Source organism: Pongo abelii, chromosome 18 (genome assembly GCF_028885655.2).
Source record: "Pongo abelii isolate AG06213 chromosome 18, NHGRI_mPonAbe1-v2.0_pri, whole genome shotgun sequence".
NCBI lineage: Eukaryota > Metazoa > Chordata > Mammalia > Primates > Hominidae > Pongo > Pongo abelii.
This window is the reverse complement of record NC_072003.2, coordinates 52,479,231-52,499,898: the sequence shown is the minus strand read 5'-3', so window position 1 is coordinate 52,499,898 and position 20,668 is coordinate 52,479,231. Positions and strand designations below refer to the sequence as shown.

The window sequence follows — 20,668 nt, the reverse complement described above, 5'->3', positions numbered from 1 at the left end:
TAAAAATCTCTGTAAGTCTCAAGATATTAGTTGTGCTTTCTATAAAAAATGAGAATGTCAAATTAAATAATTTTTATGACAACATACAGCTCTAAAATTCTACAAATGTACGAGTAAGAATAATGAAACACTAGGCCAGGTGCAGTGGCTCCTGCCTGTAATCCCAGCACTTTGGGAGGCTGAGGTGGGAGGATTACATGAGTTCGAGACCAGCCTGGGCAACAAATTGAGACCCCATCTTCACAAAAAAAAAAATAATTAGCCAGGTGTGGAAATGCACTCCTGCAGTCTCAGCTACTTGGGAGGATCACTTAAGCCCAAGAGTTTGAAAATGGATAAATTAACTGATTTTGTTCCTCTAACCTCATTTTGCTTCCTACTTCCAAGGTTGAAACAATTACATTTATATGAAATTAAGCATCTATATAATTAATTATTCTTCAATTGAAAATAGTCACCTTTGCACCTTTGGAGTCCATGATATCTTAATTAGATTACAGTTTGATTCTTTTCCTTTTTTTAGGGACAGGGTCTTGCTGTCACCCAGGCTTCAGTGCAGTGGTGTGATCATAGCTCACTGCGGCCTCAAACTCTTGGGCTCAAACAGGTAGAAAATCAGTTATCATTGGGAGACAAAAGTAGAAGGCTATGCACATTATCTTACTTCAACCTCTATCATATCACATAACCTGGCCATGTATTATAATGATCCTTTTAGAACAACAGAATGAGGGAAAGAAAAAATACTAAAGTGCTTTTAGTGTAGGGTGCCAGGAGATAAACCTTTTCCATTTAAAAAGTACACTTTTTTGTGAATTGTGTTTATTGATTTTATCGAAATATTTTAATAAAACGATTCACATGAACATTCAAAACCATGACTTGAATGTTTTCTCACGTTTTCTTTTTTTAAAAATATTTTAATTTTTTCGTAGAGATGGGGTCTTGCTTTGTTGCCCAGACTGGTCTGGAACTCCTGGCCTCAAGCAATCCTCCCACCTCGGCCTCCCAAAGTGTTAAGATTGTAAGTGTGAGCCACCATGCTTCGCCTATCTTTTCCAGTCTTAACTTTCTGCTAGAAAATTCTTGAGTTGTCATCCTTTTATTTTACGATCTATGTATTTAGAAGGGATAGGAAATCCCTTCTTAAAGAGTAAGTGGTCAAAGTAAAATACAAAATGCTCCTCTAAAATACATGGAGAGAGGAACATCATCAAACCACTAGAATACTGAAATAATCATTCCTAAAAGATGGAGGTATACCTGTTTTGGTAAGCAAAACAAACCACATTTTAAAAAATGTCTAAAATAAAAATCCATTGAACATGAAAGAGAACCTATGGTCTCAGCTCAACAGGCATTTAAGCTTGTGGTATTAGTGAAGATTTAAATTTTTTAAATGATGGGAAAAAAGCTGGACAATGATCAGAGACAGTTAATACTCTAAAAATAAATCTAATGTGTATTTAAAAACAATTTTAGTAAAATTATTATTCTAGTTGAAAAATTAAGGATTACAATGAAACTCGTGCATTGTTTAAATCTGCATACTTCATTATAGTGAACTACGGCATTAAATTGACTTTTCTCATTGTTCTCTTCAGCCACTCAAATTTACTGTAAAATAAAAATGATGAATGAAAGAGCTTAAACTAAGATCTAGGTAGGCAATTAAAATGTATCCTAAATGTGAAAATAATTGGTAGGTAATGCTTATCTTTTTCAGCCCTGACCTTTCAAACAACAAACAAAATAATCAATAACACACCTGTGAATCCCTGAAGTACATCTCGTATTGCTGTATCATCTGTCTGCTAATCAGGCTCCCATGATAAACCACAACGTTAATATCAGTCCATGTACGAAATTCTCTCTCCCAGTTTGCAATAGTAGAAAGTGGAGCAATAATCAGGAAAGGTCCTCTTATACCAGTCAGAAGGATTTCATAGAGGAATGTAATTGATTGAATAGTTTTGCCAAGACCCATTTCATCTGCTAAGATGCAGTTTCGTCTGAAATAAACAAATACATTATCCATGCATACATTGGGGTTTTTTTCTATACTTTAAAGACAAATATACAAAAATAATCAAAGATCAAATAAAATAGTTGCATTTATAAAAATGTAAAAGTTGCTTAAGTGCTGGGTAGGCTTAAGATTACAATTTTATTATAAACCTGCAAAGGGACAAGTAAAGATTTCTATAGCCCCAAAATAAGGATACCACCCATTAGATGTTTGATTTTTTAAAAAAGAAAAGGGAAGGGCAAGGCCAACTCAATAATATTATTTGTTCAGGAATCATTTAATAAATACCTTCTATTTCTCAGGACAGTATGAGAAGATGGGATACAAAAGAAATAAAACATGTTCTCTGCCTTTCAGGGGTGTGTATCTATTACAGAAGCTGACATGCAAATAAATAGTCATGCAATGTGCTATCACTGAAGCACAGATAAAGCACTGGTTTTCAATTGTGGCTGCACATCAGAAGAGCTTACAAAGCTTGAAATGAAAGATACTCAGGCCCCTCCCCTACATATTCTGATTCAATGTGTATGGAATAGGATAAAATCAGCTATAATTTCAAAAATAAGCTTCACAGATGATTATGATATGTGGTCAATTAAGAATCATCAGTATGGTTTATTATGGAGGCTCAAAAGAGTAAGCCTCAACTCTGGCTAGAAGAGATGAGAGAAGACCTCTTTCAGAAAAGAGGTCAGTAATGAGTAGGATTTTTGCCAGAGAGCACAGTGAATGAGCAGAAGTGTAAAGAACATGATGAACTGAGGGACCAAAAGTTGTTCTATGGTTTGGAGGGGAGGGTAAAAGGAGGAGAGATTATTGAGGTAAGTAGGGTCATAAATAGAAGACATCTGCCATTCTATTATGCAATGGAAATTACTGGAACTCTTCAAACAAATCCAATAAGATTAGGTTTGTATTTTAAAGTTTACTTTGGTGCTATTGTGGATATGAGACATTGAGGTGACTAGAAGTTGGGACAGTAACTGGGAAAGTACCATTAAGTGCAGGGAAGAAAGTGTGGGGACCTGGTCTAAGAGAGGAGTAACTAAGAGGAGAGAACTTTCCAGAATTAATTATGGGTTAGAATAAAATGGACCTAGTTACCAAAGTACAGGGTGTAGGGTGAAGCCAGATTTCAGTTTGGGTGACTAAATGAATTGTGTTATTATTAACCAAGATGGAAAATACAGAGGAAGAACAATTTTGATGGGGAAGAAACAGGAAATAATGTTAATTTTTAATCTGTTGTGTTTAAAGAATCATTGAGATAGACACTCAGGTAGCAAGAGGCAAATAAAAATATGGGCCCAGAGTTCAAGACCTTAGAGATAAAAGTATGGGACTCCCCGTGAAGGCACGGGGAGTATAGAATATGGCTTAGGGAGAACAAACATGTAATATGAAAAGAGAGCTAAAGACAGAACCCAGGGCAGGCAAACACAATATCTACAGGGCAGGCAGAGGAAGAAGAACCAGCAGACTATTGAAAGGAATAGTCACAGGTACTGCAGAGCTAGGAGAGAGTCACACTGTAGAAGCTGTTGGAGTTCAGAGTGGGGAGAATGTTTAAAGAAGGAAGGAGTACCAACTACTAACCAATGCAGCAGATAGCAAATTAGGGCTGAAAAATATTCCATGGATTTGGAAAGTTAAAAGTTTCAGAGAATGCAGGGGAGTTGGGGTGGGGGCAGTGGTGGTGGTGCTGGGGGGAATGGGGAGACAGACAGAAAGAGAAACAGAGAGAGAGAGAGAGAGAAGCAGAGCCAAGAGAAGGTTTATTTTAAACTCAAATTTGTTCATAGACTGAAGGGATGGCAATAGTCTTCAGGGATTGCCTGGACATATAAAAGAGAAGGATAAGTGATTGAAGTAAGGCTCTAAGGCTCTAAGAAGACTAGATGAGAAGGCATGTCTGATACATGAGGGCAGTGGTAAGAATAACTATGGATGAAGATATTAACACATCTGTAGGCTTGGATATGAAGGCAAGCAAGAACTTGGATGAGTTTATCTACCATCTCTGGGTTTCTCTATGAAGCAGTCATACACAGAGAGTGAAGGGGGCAGAACTGTGATAAAGGGCTTCAAGAAAGTGGTGAAAGGTTAAAACAGGCAATATAGGAGATGGGAAAGGGTACTGATGAGGGAAGACAAGTTAAAAAAATGTTTTGTCAACTACTTTTCCTAGATGGTTCTCTTGGAAAAAATGATGATTAATATTTGGAAAATATAAATCAGGGAAAAGAGCACTGTGGGGATAACAGGCCTCTTTCCATCGACTGAGTCCATGACTCACCATCACTAAGCATAACAATTCAGAAGACTCACGTGAAAAGTAAAAATGATTAAAAATGATTCTGAATAAAAGCATCATCAAATTTTGCTATTCTTACTAACAGTAGTGCCTTTATTTGCTGTTTTGCATAGGTAACTACTATGCTTTCTCAATCGCAGTAACATTTTTTACTTCTTTTGCAATTATCTTTTCATGTCAAAAAAGAATGTAAGATATTCTATAAGGCATTTTGAAAACCTTGGAAAACAAATAATAAAAATGGGGTAATTAATTACTAGGTTCCCATATTTTATATTCCATTCCTTATCTATTGCTGACAACCTACTTCTTTGATGATTTACATTAAATGATAGAGCTTTAATTCCTATAAGTATACCTTGCTCATAACTCACTAACTCGAACTGATTGTTGGCAGACAGTAGTTCGGGTTGATAAGCTGAAAAGCATTATATAACACAGAAGGTTTCTTAGGACTCTTGGAAAGGTATTTCAAATTTAAGTATTAATCAACATACCAACTTTCTTCTATTCTGATTGGTATACATTTAAAGAAAACAATTGTAGTTGAATCCTAAGTTGCAATTTACACATTTTCCTGAGGTAACCTCACTTTAAATAATGAAGACTTCATAACAATAACAATATAGCAACATCAGTATCTATTTTACTTGACACATTTTGGCACACATTAAAAAAATAAATTTTTTTTATTAAGATATACTACATACCTATTGTACCAATTGAACAAGAGCCAGTTGAGTCCTTCCAGTTGATATTCCCTGAGTTGATTGCCATTTTTATAGTCCCTGGATTGATCTATTTTCTTCCAAATATTAGAAGGAGGACGGTCCTTTGTGGAAAAACAAAGAATGAATGGTGTTTAAATCTTCCATATATCATACTGAAAGCAAAAAGCATTGGTTTAAAAATAACCCTAAGAGGCATAACAGTGTACAGTGTTATGATTAACTTTTACCTAACATTTAAAGGTCAAATTAATTCTATACAACTCTTCCAGAAAATTGTAGAGGAAGGTATATTTCCCGACTCATTCTATGAAGCCCTGATACCAAAATCAGACAAAGACATCACAAGAAAACTACAGACCAATGTCCCTCACGAACAAAGATGCAAATATTCTTAATGCAATTTTACCAAATGGAACTTAACAATACATAATAAGGGCAATAAGATCATGACCAAGTAGGGTTGTTTTTTTTTTTAACCAGGAATGGAAGGTGGGTTTAAAGTAGAAAATTAATCAGTGTTGATCAACAGATTAAAAAATAAAAATCAGCTGAGTGTGGTGGCTCATGCCTAAAATCCCAGCACTTTTGGAGGCCAAGTGGGGAGGATCGCTTGAGATTAGGAGTTCAAGACCAGCCTGGGCAACACAGGGACACACAATCTCTATTTAAAAAAACATAAAACATAAAAACTAAAAATAACATGATACTCTCAGTAGATGCAGAAAAAGTATTTGAGAAATTCAACATCCACTCCTAATTAAAACTCATCAAATTTTGAATAGAAGGGAACTTCCTTAAACTGTTATGGTACAACTATGAAAAAGCCAAAACTAGCATTACATTTAAAGGTGAAAGACTGACTGCTTTCCCCCTAAGATCAGGAATAAGGCAAGGATGTCCCCTGTGACAACTTCTATTCCACATTGTACTGCAGGCACTAACAAGTGTAATCAAACAAGAAAAAGAAAAAGAATAACAAACTGTCTTTATTTATATTATAGAAGACATGATTTGTCTATGTAGAAAATCCTGTGGAATCTACCAAGAAAGCTAAACTAAGTAGTAATTTTAGCGAGGTTGCATAATACAAGATCAGTGTGCAAACGTCAATTGTATTCTACATTATGGCAACAATCATGAATGTATTTTTAAAAAACAATAACCATTTTATAATAGCATCCAAAATAACTTTTGATATTCATGGTACAAAACATTTCTTTCAAAAGAAATCTAGAAGCATAGAAGTGAAACATTATATGTAAAAGAATTTTATTCACTTATATATACAGATATATAAGACATAAATTTTCTGAAGATTCCTGAATGAGAATTCAAATAACATTATCCTGGCCCCAAATTAGTAGGGCCTCAGTAGGAGAAATACTTTTCTGAGAAACAAGCAAAAGGTCTCCTATTGTCTTCTGCTTTAAAATTATACTGTTACTAATCAACAAAATTACACTTCTAAGAATTATGAGGATAATCAGGTGTGATATTGTGAAATATGTATTTGATCTTCATTCCCATTTCCTGGCATACAACTCCTGATATCCTTGGATTCTCCAAAGTGCTGCTTGTTTGTGTGCCAATATTGCCAACTGATAGATTCAGGTGGGGCTGGTCACCAGAAGGACAAAGGCATGATGATTAGAAGGGAGAACGGGAGAAGGGGAATGGGCAGAAAGGGAGGAGCGGAGGAAGGAAGGAAGGGGAGAAGGTCAAGTTGATCACCAATGGCCATTGGATGATTGAATCAATCATGCCTACATAATGAAGCCTCTATAAAAACCCAAGAGGACAGGGTTTAGTGAACTTCCAGGAGCTGAACACTTCCAGGGAGCTGAACATGTGGAGAGTGAGAGAAAGGTGAACAAGAACTCATCCACATGCCAGGAGAGTGGCAAACCCCAACTCTACAGGGACAGAAGCTCCTGCACTCAGACCTCGCCCTATGTCTCTCTTCCTCTGGCTGTTTGTTTGTATCCTTTAAAATATCCTTAGGAATAAACCGGTAAAACTTGAATGTCTTCCTGAGTGCTGTGAGCTGCTCTAGCAAATTAATCAAACCCAAAGTGGTGGGTAATGGGAACCCTAACTTGAAGCCAGTCAGTCAGAAGTTCTGAAGGCTCCTGGACTTGTGACTGGTGGAAAGGAGGGGGCAGTCTTGTGGGACTGAACCCTCAAGATGTGGGATCTGATGCTATATCTGGGTAGATGGTGAATTAGAGCTGGGTAGAACCGAATTAGAGGACAACCAGCTGGTGTCCACTGCAGAACTGACTGCTTGCTGGTAGGAAGAATTCCCCACATATTTTGGGGTCACAGAAGTCTTTTGTGTTGATTGTTGTGTTACCCTGAGAGCAGAGGAAAAACACAGTTCAAGAAAGCTTTTCTTAAACATCAGGTAAGTGTATGGTAATCGTACATGGAAAACAAAACAGGCTATCAGTATACTGAGAACAGGACTGGTTATTGAAGCTCTGCTGCTACTTAATACAGGTAAGTGTTTGCTAAAGAAAACATTTTTTAAGTGATAGCCAATGAACATTAAAATAGTTAACATATATTTTAATTGCTGCTTAAAATAATTTCTGCATTAGATCATATTCTGTATAGCTTCTTTTCAGCAATCCAGTCACTATTAATGATTCATTAGTTTGGGTCAGGGAAAAATTTCATTTACAGAATCTCAAAATACTTTACGTGACTTATATGTTATTTTATTTAACAGCAATATACTGGCAAAAAGAAAGGAAAACAAAACAAAACAAAAAAAACCTCCTACATTATTTAACCATGACAGACTAGCCCTGTTGTCATCAATTTTACATTAATTAAGGGGATTAATTCTATTGGCTGAGCCCCCTTTATGAAGGCCTATAACATATATCTAAGGCATCTCTAATTTTTGAAAAGCTCCAGAAGAGATTCTGATATGCACCTTTGACTGAGAATCACTTATCTAAAGACATAGCTTATTCAATGAGGCTTAATATTACCACTAAGGCATAGTCCCCACTCCAAAAGAAAATCTTTCTCTTTTACAACATTCCTTGACTCATTCCTCTCTGAATTAGGTGACTCTTCTGTTTCCTGGTTCCAGGAATAGCATTTAGAAGGTAAAAGGAATGGGGGTAAACTGATATGCTTTTGTTAACAGCCTATGGACATTACTGGAAAATAAAGTAAGAAGACCAGAAAATAATACTAGGAAGATCAGAAAATAGTTATTATAAAACAATATGATCTCTTCTATGGAATATTTAATTCATTTCCTTCTCTTACTTCACATCTCCATGTTTATCAGGGCAGCTTTCCCCACTCTCGTGCTAATCAAAAAGGAATCTGCTCCTGTCTTTTCACATATAAACTCCCTCTTAAGCTTTGGCTCCCAAAACTAGACTCACATAGTAACAAGTCTGTTTAAAAGAAATGAAAGTAAAACATTATATAATTATTAGCAATATCATAACTTACACAAACAAGTGCTAAGATTTTATAAAGCTGTCTAAAACAGGTTCTTACCAAACGTCTTGTGTCAGGCCTTGAAGCTTGCAGTTGTTCAAACTCTTCTATTTTTGCAAGATCTACATCTTCTTTTAGTTCCCAAGTACTATCTTCATATGGCAATGAGCACCATTTTACTAAGTAGTAAATAACAGGCTGTAAAAAAATTTTTTTCATTTACCATTTTGAAAAAGACACTAGTAAGAAATAGTTTAAACAGAGAATAAAGTACTAGGTCTTAATACTTGGAAAGTTTCAGATTTTTCTTACTTAAAAAATCTTTTTACCAAATATTTACCTCACCAGTATCCTTATCTTCACAAAAAGAGACTTCTAATACTCTGTCTACTTCAACGTAGTCTGGGTTAAATGGTTCTTCTTCCATCTAAAATTAAAAGGTAACTTAATTGACATCTGACAAAGAAGTGGAATGATAAAAGGACAAATTTACTAGCATTTCACTATAGACCTTGTAAGTTTGATTTCAATTAAATGTCCAATAAACGGAATTCTTCCATTTTCATTTCCAAATGATAGCTAGGATATCATGAATAATGTTATAAATAATAAAACCAAACAGTACTAAAAAATAAGGTACTCTAGAAGATACATGCTTTAAAAAATTCCTGAAAGCAGCCCCTATACCTTTCCTTTACGCTTTTCCTCAGGTTGCAAGAGTTGAAGACCATGCATCATCCCACTGAATGCTCATTTCTCAGTTGTCTCACACACGCTTTATCTTTACCTGATGGTTCTTGTGCTCAAGACCCACTTATTGAGCTGACTGCAAACTTTACTGAGGTACCTCAAACTCATTTGCACTCATTTACTCTTCAACCCATACCTCCTCCTGCATTTTCTAACTGGTTAATGGTAACAGAGCTTCCTCTCCATAGCCCGTGCTCAATGACACAACCCAGAAATGAGGAAGTCATTTTAGATTCCTTTTTTTTCTTTACCCTCTACATCTAGTAAGTCACCAATTCGTACAGATTCTACTTTTAACTCTGAGATTGGTTCCTCCTTCCTCATGCTCACTTCTTACTTGAACCTTTACAATAACCCCAACTACTGTCTCACCTCCCTTTAATCTGTTTTTCACATTGTCCCCAGAGTAATCTTTCTCAAATATAAATCTTATATATCGCTCCTTTACTTAAAATTCTTCACCAACTCTCCCCTAATTAGTCTTAATGAAAATTTAATGATTATTAATTAATTCTAAAATCTTCAGCTTATTAGGGACTTCTAGATCATAGTGAAGAGATGACAGATATTCAAGGTGATGAGAGGACCTCCCAACATCCACAAACTAACAGGTCATTAGAATCATCTTTTTTTAAAAAAGAGATGGAGGTCTCTGTTGGTCAGGTTGGTCTCAAACTCCTAGCCTCAAGTGATCCTCCCACCTTGACCTCCCAAAGTGTTGGGATTTCTGGCATGAGCCACCATACTCAGCCCACATTTTTCAGGTGAAATTAATAATTACAAATGGAATAACAGTAATTACGTAGTGAAGACATCTGGCAGATACCACCTTAATCTAGTGATTAACCACCAGTACTGGGGTAGAGAGGTATCATGTACCATCTTATATCATTCACTGGAAGAACAGAGCATCATTTCTATGGCGTTCTTTTAAAAAATGCCTAACCTGGATCATGAGGAAACTTCATACAACCCCAAATTGAGGGGCATTCTACAAAATTAACGAGCTGTACTCTTTAAAAATGTCCAAGAAATGAAAAACAAAGAGAGACTGACTAAAAGAGATATCACAACTAAATGTAACATGTGCTGCTGGATTAGACTCTGGACCAGATAAAAATACACACACACACATATACACATACACACATACACACACACACTCTTTTTGTTATAAAAACACTAGTGGAACAATTAGTGAAATATGTATAAGGTCTGTGGATGAGATAATAGCACTACATCGATGTCCTACTACTTTTATGAAAGAGAATATAGTTGTTTTTAGGAAATATATACTAAAGTGTTTGCAATGTTAAAATGGTTTAGAAAAAGATGTGTGTGTATGACAGAGATATAGAGAGAGAGACAGAGAGAATGAATACAAACGATAAAGCAAACATGGTAAAATGTTAACATTTCGGAAATCTAGTTAAAATAAATGTGAGAATTCATTGTACTATTTTTGTGACTTGTTTAAAAGTTTTTAAAATTTTCAAATTAAGAATTTAAAACTGCTCTAAAAGGAGTCTATTAGAAAAATCTGGAGCAGGAAAGAACATCAGACCATTTAGTCAGGCCTAGAGAGGTAAATTTTTCCAGTGAGGTTCTGTTCACATACATGAAGCTGGCATAGAAAATATGCAATATATTTCATGTACTGAAAAATCTTATTTTCCATTTACTTGCTAGATTATCACTTCCTCCACTTGAATAACTTTGCTGATATATTACTGGTAATATTACCATACTCACATTCAACTCTAAGTGTTGAAATACATGCTAGTTTAAAAATACAAGCACGATCTACCATTCTGAATTATCAGTGTTCCTGTTTCAAATGGTTTCCAAGCTAATGAAGAGAAAAATACTATATTTAGGTAGCATTTGTATTCAAATATCAATGCTGGAAGTCTAAGAATTAAAATAATGTGTAATTTTTGATAAATAATGCTACATGTATTCAGAGACCAACACATAATAGTCTTATTTATTTTTTTCTTACGTCTGCAAAAAAATGTGCTCTTTGTGCTTGTCTCAATTTGAATCGTTTGATTTTCTGCTGGATCCTTTTATCTTTCAAAAGCTGCTCTTCTGTGGCCCACTCACAGTGAAGATAGGAGCTAAAATTTTTATAAAAATAATATATTAGAATGATACAGATAACCATTTTAAGATGTATTTTAAATCATAACATCCAATATAAACTATTATCTTCAACTTTTCAAATAGGTAGTTCATCATTTAACTTTAATAGAATTCATATCATTTCTAAAATAAAGTAATTGTGATCACTATATGCTAAGGAGGTTGCAGTCTAAAGGTATACAATTTGCCATATAGAAACAGAACAGTAAAATGATCAAAAGTCTAATCGCAAGATGTGATTTATCTATTATTTTTTCCCTATAACAGTTTTGTGATCAGAAAGCTAACTTGTTTTGAAAGTAATGTGATTTAAAATGCTTTCATGGAGGTACAAAGAAAAGTTGGAAAATATGTAAAAAGAAGAGTAAGTGATTTTTCCCCAGTTAGCAACTCTTATGAGTTAACTGACCTATATCCAAAATTAAAATTAAAAACTTTAAGGTCAAATCATCTCATTGTGTACATCTGACATAAAAACCTAAAGATCAGGAAAAAAAAAATTTTTTTTTAAAGAGATGGAGTCTCACTATGTTGCCCAGGCTGGCTTCAGACTCCTAGGCTTAAGAGATCCTCCTGTATCAACCTCCAGAATAGCTGGGACTGTAGGTAGATTAGAAATGTCTTTTATAAGGACAATAAAATCTGAAAAGTTCAACAATACAATGAATGCTGTCTATAAATTATAAAAGCATATTTGATAAAGATTCCTGCATTTTTATGTTAATAATTAACATTTTCTGGAAAATAAAAAAAATTTAATTTTTTTTTTTTTGAGACGGAGTCTCGCTCTGTCGCCAGGCTGGAGTACGGTGGCGCGATCTCGGCTACAGCAACCTCCGCCTCCCGGCTTCAAGTGATTCTCCTGCCTCAGCCTCCCGAGTAGCTGGGACTACAGGCGCGTGCCACCACACCAAGCTAATTTTTTGTATTTTTAGTAGAGATGAGGTTTCACCATGTTGGCCAGGATGGTCTCGATCTCTTCACCTCGTGATACACCCGCCTCGGCCTCCCAAAGTGCTGGGAATACAGATGTGAGCCACCACACCTGGCCAAATCATTCAATTTTAACATGAAAGGTTTTCAAATGGGCCCTTTTCTCTTTTTAATGATTCTTGAGTTATACAGGTATAAATAATAAAAATTATCATAAAAATGTGGATAAAATGAAAATCATAATTTTAATTTATTAAATATATTAATTTATATGTAAATCAACATCTTTCTTTCATTTTTCTAACTCAAATACTTACTAATTCTTGTATTTTACAAAAAATTCTTCTGTATCAATCATCACTCCAGGTGATATCTAAGAAAAGAAAATCAGTAATGGTGACTCTTTTAAACAGGCCACAGAATATGAAGTGTAAAATGTAATGTACCAGTACTTACTTCCTTTTTTACGGTTCTAGAAGATAGAATTTTGTCTACAATTGCAGCATCTTCTTCACTCGGATTCTCCTATGGGAGGGAGGAAGAAATAATGACAGAACACATTCTGAAAGATCTTTTAGTTGCCACTTTGTATGTTGATGAGCATACTACAATTCAACAAATATTTATACAGCATATGTGCTAGACACTATGTTATATGTTAGAAATACAAAAATGAAAAAAATATATCATTGTCATTGTCCTTTTCATCACCTGCATTATCTCTGTAGCAAACATATTGTGCTTTTTAATGTGCTGGTCATTATTCTAAGCATTTTACACATATTAATTTAATCTATTATCTTCATTATTATCACTTCCATTTTACAGATTAGGAAATTTAGGCATAGTTAAATAAGTACTTGCCCAAGGTACTCAGCTAGTGGCTGAGTGGTTGGGTCATAATGCATATAAGCGGGACTTAAAAAATCATAGACGAGGGAAGTACATACAGCATTCAGGCAAATGTGTTCATAAAACAGAGGACTAAGTGCTTATGGAGAAGTAGCAGAAGACGACGCCAGAAAATCCAGACAAAGGGGTTTATACACTGCTAAAAAGGTATCATTATTTTTGTAAGGTTTAGGAAACTATTAGAGTTTTCAGTAGAAAAATAATGTGATTAGACTTGTAATTTAGAAATATTCTGCAGAAAAGACAGTTTGAAGAATTTCAAGAACATATATTTAGGAGGTAGAAAGTGTAGTGACAACCTGGATGAAGAGGCAAAGGAAAACGAAGAGAGGATGAATCCCTAGGTTTCTAATTTGAATGACTCAATTAACTAATAATATGGAATCCAGAAGGATAAGTTAGAGCAATTTTTAGAAGGAAAAACAATGCAAGTATCTTATAGAATTTATGTTGGTTTAAAATGTTTTGCAGTCATAATCCCAAATATGCTTACCACAAACAACTGTAAAGGCTGTTCACCAGGTAAAGGAGCTGAATTCTTTTTTATTTTCATAGAACCTTTAACCTCTTCTTCAGATTGCTTCCCTTCTACATCTTCTGCGTATTTTTTTCTTTTAATTTGTCGATTTGATCTTCTTTTCTGTAATGAACCACAAGGATCAGATTTATATAATTTATTTTGAAGAAAAGGTTTTGAAAATAATTACCCCTAGAGTTGGCAATTTTGTATATTAAATTTTCAACATGACACTCAATGCTCTATCTTTTCCTGTTTTGTTTTTAATTAGAGGAAGATTATAATTTGCCATTTGCCACAGGCTTACAATCTTCCTACAGTTCTACTTCCTACAATTTCAAACAACAAATATTAGTAATACTTTTATTATGTTAATTTGGAAATCATTAAGAATAAAGAGATGTCTGTTTTTTAAAAAAATTATTTCACAGGTTGGGCAAAATATATTTTATTAGTAATACCTTTATTACTACATTACTTTTCTTTAGAAACTATTGTTAAGAATAAAAAGGTATCTGTTTTATTTAACTATTTCATACCTTGGGCAACAAATATTTAAACTATTAATAATTTCACAGTTTTAGTCCAAAACCTAAAAGGTATATCAGATGAATATTGGGTATAGAATTAATTGGGGGTATAAATCTAGAAGAATAAATTAAATAGTGTTTGCCAAAACATGTGAAACTGTGTTTAAAGCAGAATAACATAATATAAAATATTTAAAAAGAAATGCACAAAATAAGAAAGCATTAAATCTACCAAATAATTTTGAATGAAAGAAGAAACTGTTTCATTAACTTTAGTAGCTTTCCTTAAATATAAAAAACATCACTATCATCACACAAAACTAAGTCTTTTACAAAGTCTTACATGTAGTAAGATAATTTTTAAATAATCTAAGTAATTTTAAATCTGGAATCAAATATACATGGCTTTACTTACCTCCCTAAATATCTAATATTTGTTTCAAAAGTTTTGTATTTCAAGGAGAACTTAAATAACAAAAACAAAGTTACATCTCTTTTGGTGTTTCCACAATAAAGATAAAAATTTCAAAATCCCAAAGGGCTTAGGTTTATTTTTTAAATTTCCCTTGTAATCTCATGGGGTAGAGACATTTCATGGGGGTAGTGGCATCTCAACCAACTGTTCAATTGCTCAATATTTGGCAAATCTCTCTCTTCTTTTTTCTAGTCCAATTTCTTCTATATATTTAGTAACTTCATGACACTTCCAAAAAATGGAACCAGCAAAATAAACCACAAGTTCTTCTGGTTTCTGCCTGTCTTCTATTTGGCAAGTCTTTAATTTACCTTCATAGCCATGACAAAAATGGCTGAGTCACTGCTACAGTGTGGTGACAAACTATATGCATGCAGTCATGCCTCTGCCCTTTTCTCTTGTGAGTAGTAAAATGCTGAGAGAAAGAAAGGCACCCATATGGTCAGCCAAATGTACCAGATAACACCATGCCTCATGTAGGATGGGTCAAATGTCTCTTGGCCATGAAGACATTGACATTTCAAACCTCAAAGTAACACAGCCTGGTGACATATAAAAACTCTAATTAAAGGGCTACTAGAAACCCAATTTTCCTTCATCCTATTTTGAAAAGGATATGAATTACTTATTATTCTCTAGGAGAGGGGAAGTCTATGGATTTCTAACACTAGGCTAAAAGAATATTTAGAATTCTATTATGGGCACCACATAGATCTTAATGTTCAAGAATAGTTTTAATTAATAAACAACTGTGATATATTATCAATGTCTCATTAGGCATGACTTTTAAGTAATTAAATTTGAGAATAGTTCAGTACATTTTTAGAAAATTCTGTTAGACGTTTTCAGCATTAGTTTCCTTTCTGGCCACTTAAGACATCTATTAGTACTTAGAGATAACTCACTTAGTTTTTAGTAAATAGTAAATGAGTGACCTCAAAGAATCTTTTAAGCTCACAAAAGTGCACTCAGATAGAATGAAGGCTACTTATTGTAAACTGTTCCCTCATCCTACAAAGACTTTGCCTAACAGATTAATTTAAAAGTCTATGAATTATGAGATTATAGAAGATTTTACCATAAATTACACTCCACTAGAGGACATAGTTACACATTAGTTAGGTAAAGCCAAATAAAGTACCATTCTCACCAATTATCTTTCTTCACCACAGAACGTCGCTACTAGTTTAAAAACAAAAATGAATCTGATGTCCACATTTTTGGTATGTGCTTTTTCTGGCTTTCTTTCTCCATAATGTTTTTTAAAGCACAACTTAAAATCTTGATAAACTGTCCCTTTTAATTTCTTATTTTTAGCTTCTTAAGTCTTAAAGGCTTCAACAGATCAGCCCACAGCACTTTACATAGGAGGTTAGAAGCATGTTTTAAATGACTAATATAGTACTTCACTATTTTAACATTGCCCTTGTTTCCTATAATATTCCTAATAGTATAATCTGTTGCAGGGGCATTTTTCTTTTTAATTTAGGTCTCTAAATATAGTTGTACTACTGTAATATTCTCTATTAAGATTAAAGGTAACAAAATTAAATACCAAATCACATTTTTAGATTTCCAACTGATTCCAAACCTTAATTAGTTTCCAACGTGGTTAAAAGCTACATGGATCTTTCCATCATTTATTTAATGACACAATTAAATATATCAATAATATAGATTTATAACTATTAGAAAATATTTTTAACCTTCACCATTTTTTGTGTGTGTGTTAAAGCAACACACCTGTCAAAACAACCTAATACTACAGTGAAAAACATGGAAGAAATGTTCATGTTGACCTAGCCTACCATTTCATTGTTTGAAAATTACATAATGGAAAAATGGCCAGCATTATTCCAGCAAAAATTAAACTAAATTTAATCATATGGAATAAGTTAAATATAAGTTTGCCTAAGTTAAGGATAACATATGATGAAAAAGGCAGGCCATGTAATATTAGGAGCTTCAGTCACTGCCCTTACCTCAACTCTTGCAGCAGCCCAGGAGCCTTGAGCCACTACTCTCCCATTGGATAAGAAGCTGCATAAGGAAGAAGAAAGGCCATTCAGGGGCTTTCTGGCCCCATAATTCACAACTGCCACCACCCCTACGGCCTACAGTCGTACTTTAATTATTAGAGAGCAGAGGGTGGCCTGAATTATTATGACCTTCACTATATATAATTTTAACTTCAGAGGGTTATTTTGAATATCCACCTATTCAAAAAAAAAAAAAAAAAAAAAAAAAGAAGGCAAAATGCATAGTATTTCTTCTGTCTATGTTACGGGATTTTTAATATAATCAGTTATCTTTTCTTCACAGAAACAGACCAAAGGAATTATTTCTAGGAATGATTCAATCCATTTGCTCTGTCGTTTGTATGTGATTTAAAAAATTACTATGTCCATCACGTTCATTCAAAAGAACTCTATAAGCACAGGATAATATCACTAAATACTCCTCCATGTTAAAAGCCATCAAGGACTTTGAATTGTTAACCTCTCTGGGCTTCAGTTTCATTATCTGAAAAATGAGGGGTTTGGAGAGGATATGTTAGTTTCCTCCCACATCTAATATTCTATGGTAATATTACCAGGACATATTGTAATAATGCTACCTTCAACTTCTACCATACTACAAAATGTATTTTTACTTCTAAACTAAAGTGTAAATATCTATAAGGCAATATTATGCTAACTAAATCATTCTAACAGTGTTTCATTTCTAGAAAAAACTGTAATACTCACTTGAGAGTCTTGATCTTTTAATGTATGCTGTGGCATCTGTTCTGCATCAGATATTTCATCTGAAGACTCATTCTTTCTTTTTTGTTTCTTACCCAATGTAATAATGAGTTTGCTGTTTCAAGAGGAAAAGAATAAAAAGTAAGAATTCTTTGAATTTTCCTAAATTTGATTAAATTAAGATTGTCATGATAAACTTTCTTCCACTTTATATCACTTGCATGTCCAACCAAGGATGATAATTATCCTGAAATCCATGTTGACGTTTTCAAAACATAAACTCTATTCTAACGGAACAAACACCATCCAATTCTATGTTTGGAAGTATAATTAATGTACTCAGAAGTACAATTAATGTACTTCTAAACACAGAAAGGCAGTCAAGTAGGCCAGGCGCAGTGGCTCATGCCTGTAATCCCAGTGCTTTGGGAGGCCGAGGCAGGTGGAAAAAGGTCAGGAGTTCGAGACCAGCCTGGCTAACATGGTGAAACCCATCTCTACTAAAAATACAAAAATTAGCCAGGCATGGTGGCGGGCATCTGTAATCCCAGCTACTTGGGAGGCTGAGGCAGGAGAATCACTTGAGCCTGGAAGGCAGAGGTTGCAGTGAGCCAAGACCGCGCCATTGCACTCCAGTCTGGCAACAAGAGCGAAACTCCATCTCAATGAATAAATAAGCAAACAAGCAAGCAAACAAACAAATAAATAAATAAATTTAGCAGGTAAAAAAAAAAAGGCAGTCAAGTCTTATTTGTTTTTTAGGCTTAAGACTACTTTTCATAGGAAAAATGTGAGGTGATACAACTGTGTTTACTTTATTACCTTGCAGATTTCAAATGACAGATTTTTTTCTCTTATTAAATTCAAATTCCACTTGATTCCTTGAATCCCCCTATTCGTTAAAAGCCTCTACTTCCTTCTACTCTACAGCAGAAAGACAGTTACTTAAGGCACTTTAACAATTCATTGTTCTTTAATTCTTTCATTTATGTTAAGGCTTATCTTATCTGTACTGTATGTTCCTAAGCATAAGAACTATTATTTTTTATATTCCTAAAGCATGTATGTGTCAGTATATCTTTATATATGTATGTTTATATATATTGATATTTACACATATACACACCAGATGGAGCTATCTAAAATGAAAGTGGGTTTTTTTGTCTTGATGAGAGGTATAAAAACATAACTCTCACATTTCCTTATCTGCTTCAACAGATGCAGGGGCATGATTTTAAAACACAGTAATTATTAATCAGCAACGTACTATTTTAAATATCTGTATATAAAAATGGAAAATCTCCCCAATACTTTCAAGATATGATTTATCAGAAAGATATCAGAATTCTTTCAACAACTATTTATTAATGTAGGAGAATTTGGAGGTTAAGAGCATGCACTTTGAAAACACAGGGTCAAAGATTTAAACCCTGACTCCACCATGTACCTATCTGTAAGACATGGGGCAAATTACTTGATCTCTTTTAGCCTTAGTTTCCTTGCCTGGAAAATAGGGATATCATAATAACTACATCCGCTGTTGCTGAGAATTAAGTGGGATAATGTATATTAGCTCTTAGCACAGTCTTGATGCATAGTGATTTCTCAACTAACGCTAACAACTTCTAATTATTCTATGCCAAGCACTTTCCTAGGCTCTAGGATTTGAAAATATAGTGACACAGTTCCTAACCTTAAAGTATCATAGTTAGACTACGATGACAGCTAAAATGCCAAAGTGGGAGTTAGCACAGGATGCAATGTGAACACAAAGGAAGAAATGCTCACGCTTATTGAAGAGTAAAGGGGGCTTTACAGAAAAGATAACATTTGATATGATGAAAAGAAGTTTAACAGGTAGTGAAAGAAGTGGTAGAGTACATTCCAGGTAGGGGGATACCACAGAAGAGTGAGGAGAACATGCAGTGGTAATAGCATGACAGGAATACAGAGTACCCCAGAAGGAGGCAGCAGACAGCTGGACAACCAGAAAGGGTGAAGATCACAGAAGGCCTTGTATGACACACAAAGGGTTCACATTTTAAGGGCAGCTTTTAAGCTCTTGAGAGCAAGAATTTAAAAGGAATCTGTCTTGTTCATCACTGGCAGCAAATGTTTAATGAATAGGCAGTGAGCTATTTTGAATAAATAAAAAAAAATAAAGCATTTGGAAGATATAAGAATTGTAAGCAAGGGGGCAATGTGATGACAAGGAAGTGAAATGCAAGGCAGGGAAACCAATGGTAAGGCAAATGACAATTCAGGGGAGAGAAAAAGAGTGTAATCTAGAGCTGTGGGAATGTGGATGAAGAGGTAAAGAAAGATATAATTTTTCATTGTGGAAGCAGAACCAACAGGACTTGGTTATTGACTGGATGACTAGACTTGAGGTGAGAAAAAGTTATAGAATGCTTTTTCCCTATATTATTCTTGTATTGGTATGATTACCACATTCAACAGAATAATGGTAATTCTTACTTGGTGTGTCACCTGCACTGTTCTGAATATGTGAAGAAAGTAAATAATAGTAAGAAATGCAGCTTATGTTGGAAGCAGGAAATCAGAAGAAACACAAAGATATTCTGAAGCAACATTAAGGAACCAACCATAGTTACACTTCATTCCCTCTCACCACTTTCACTGCTTATTTCCTCTCTGTTCTAGTCCCTTTTCCTCCTCTAGTTTCTTTCCTAAAATAAAAATCTCCCTTGAGGCTATATTTACTGTTAGACCCCATATGACCTTGTTCTTCCTCCTTTGTATCCAAAGTTCTCAAAAGAGTCATTTCCGTTTCATTCTGCAACCAACTATAATCTCAACTCTTAAAACTACTTTTAATATTCATAGCTTCCATTTATTCAATGTTTACTATGAGTCAGCCTCTGTGCTGACTTTACATGCATTCTCTCACTTGATGTTCATACAATTTTAAAAGGGAAGTACTATTATTTTATAAGAGGAAATTGAGGCCTAGAGAAGTTAAATAACTAGCTCAAAGTCACACAAATAGAAGAACAGAGACAGAAACTAAGTATGCCTCACTCTAAAGCCTAAACTTCTAATGCTTAAGGAGTCAAAAGACTTTTAAAATGGCAAATCCAACAGAACTTTAAAAAATCG

General features: G+C 34.4%; 1 protein-coding gene across 22 annotated transcripts in view; it reads right to left on the bottom strand.

Moving 5' to 3' along the window:
* Nucleotides 1–20,668, bottom strand: part of CHD9 (chromodomain helicase DNA binding protein 9) — a 275,163-nt gene that overhangs the window by 86,527 nt on the left and 167,968 nt on the right. For 21 of the 22 annotated variants that reach the window (XR_008514580.2, XR_008514581.2, XM_024233433.3 and 18 more), the window contains 9 exons: nucleotides 17,552–17,663; nucleotides 13,776–13,922; nucleotides 12,827–12,895; nucleotides 12,688–12,743; nucleotides 11,295–11,412; nucleotides 8,883–8,969; nucleotides 8,603–8,740; nucleotides 5,057–5,178; nucleotides 1,769–2,012 (listed from right to left, as the gene is read on the bottom strand). Coding sequence is in view for 20 of the 22 variants with exons in the window: in XM_024233433.3 (XP_024089201.2) it covers nucleotides 1,769–2,012; nucleotides 5,057–5,178; nucleotides 8,603–8,740; nucleotides 8,883–8,969; nucleotides 11,295–11,412; nucleotides 12,688–12,743; nucleotides 12,827–12,895; nucleotides 13,776–13,922; nucleotides 17,552–17,663 (1,093 nt within the window). In the remaining 2 variants the exon portion in view is untranslated. Of the gene's footprint in view, nucleotides 1–1,768; nucleotides 2,013–5,056; nucleotides 5,179–8,602; nucleotides 8,741–8,882; nucleotides 8,970–11,294; nucleotides 11,413–12,687; nucleotides 12,744–12,826; nucleotides 12,896–13,775; nucleotides 13,923–16,786; nucleotides 16,843–17,551; nucleotides 17,664–20,668 lie in introns of those variants that run through there. The other variant, XM_024233445.3, reaches the window with a different exon arrangement.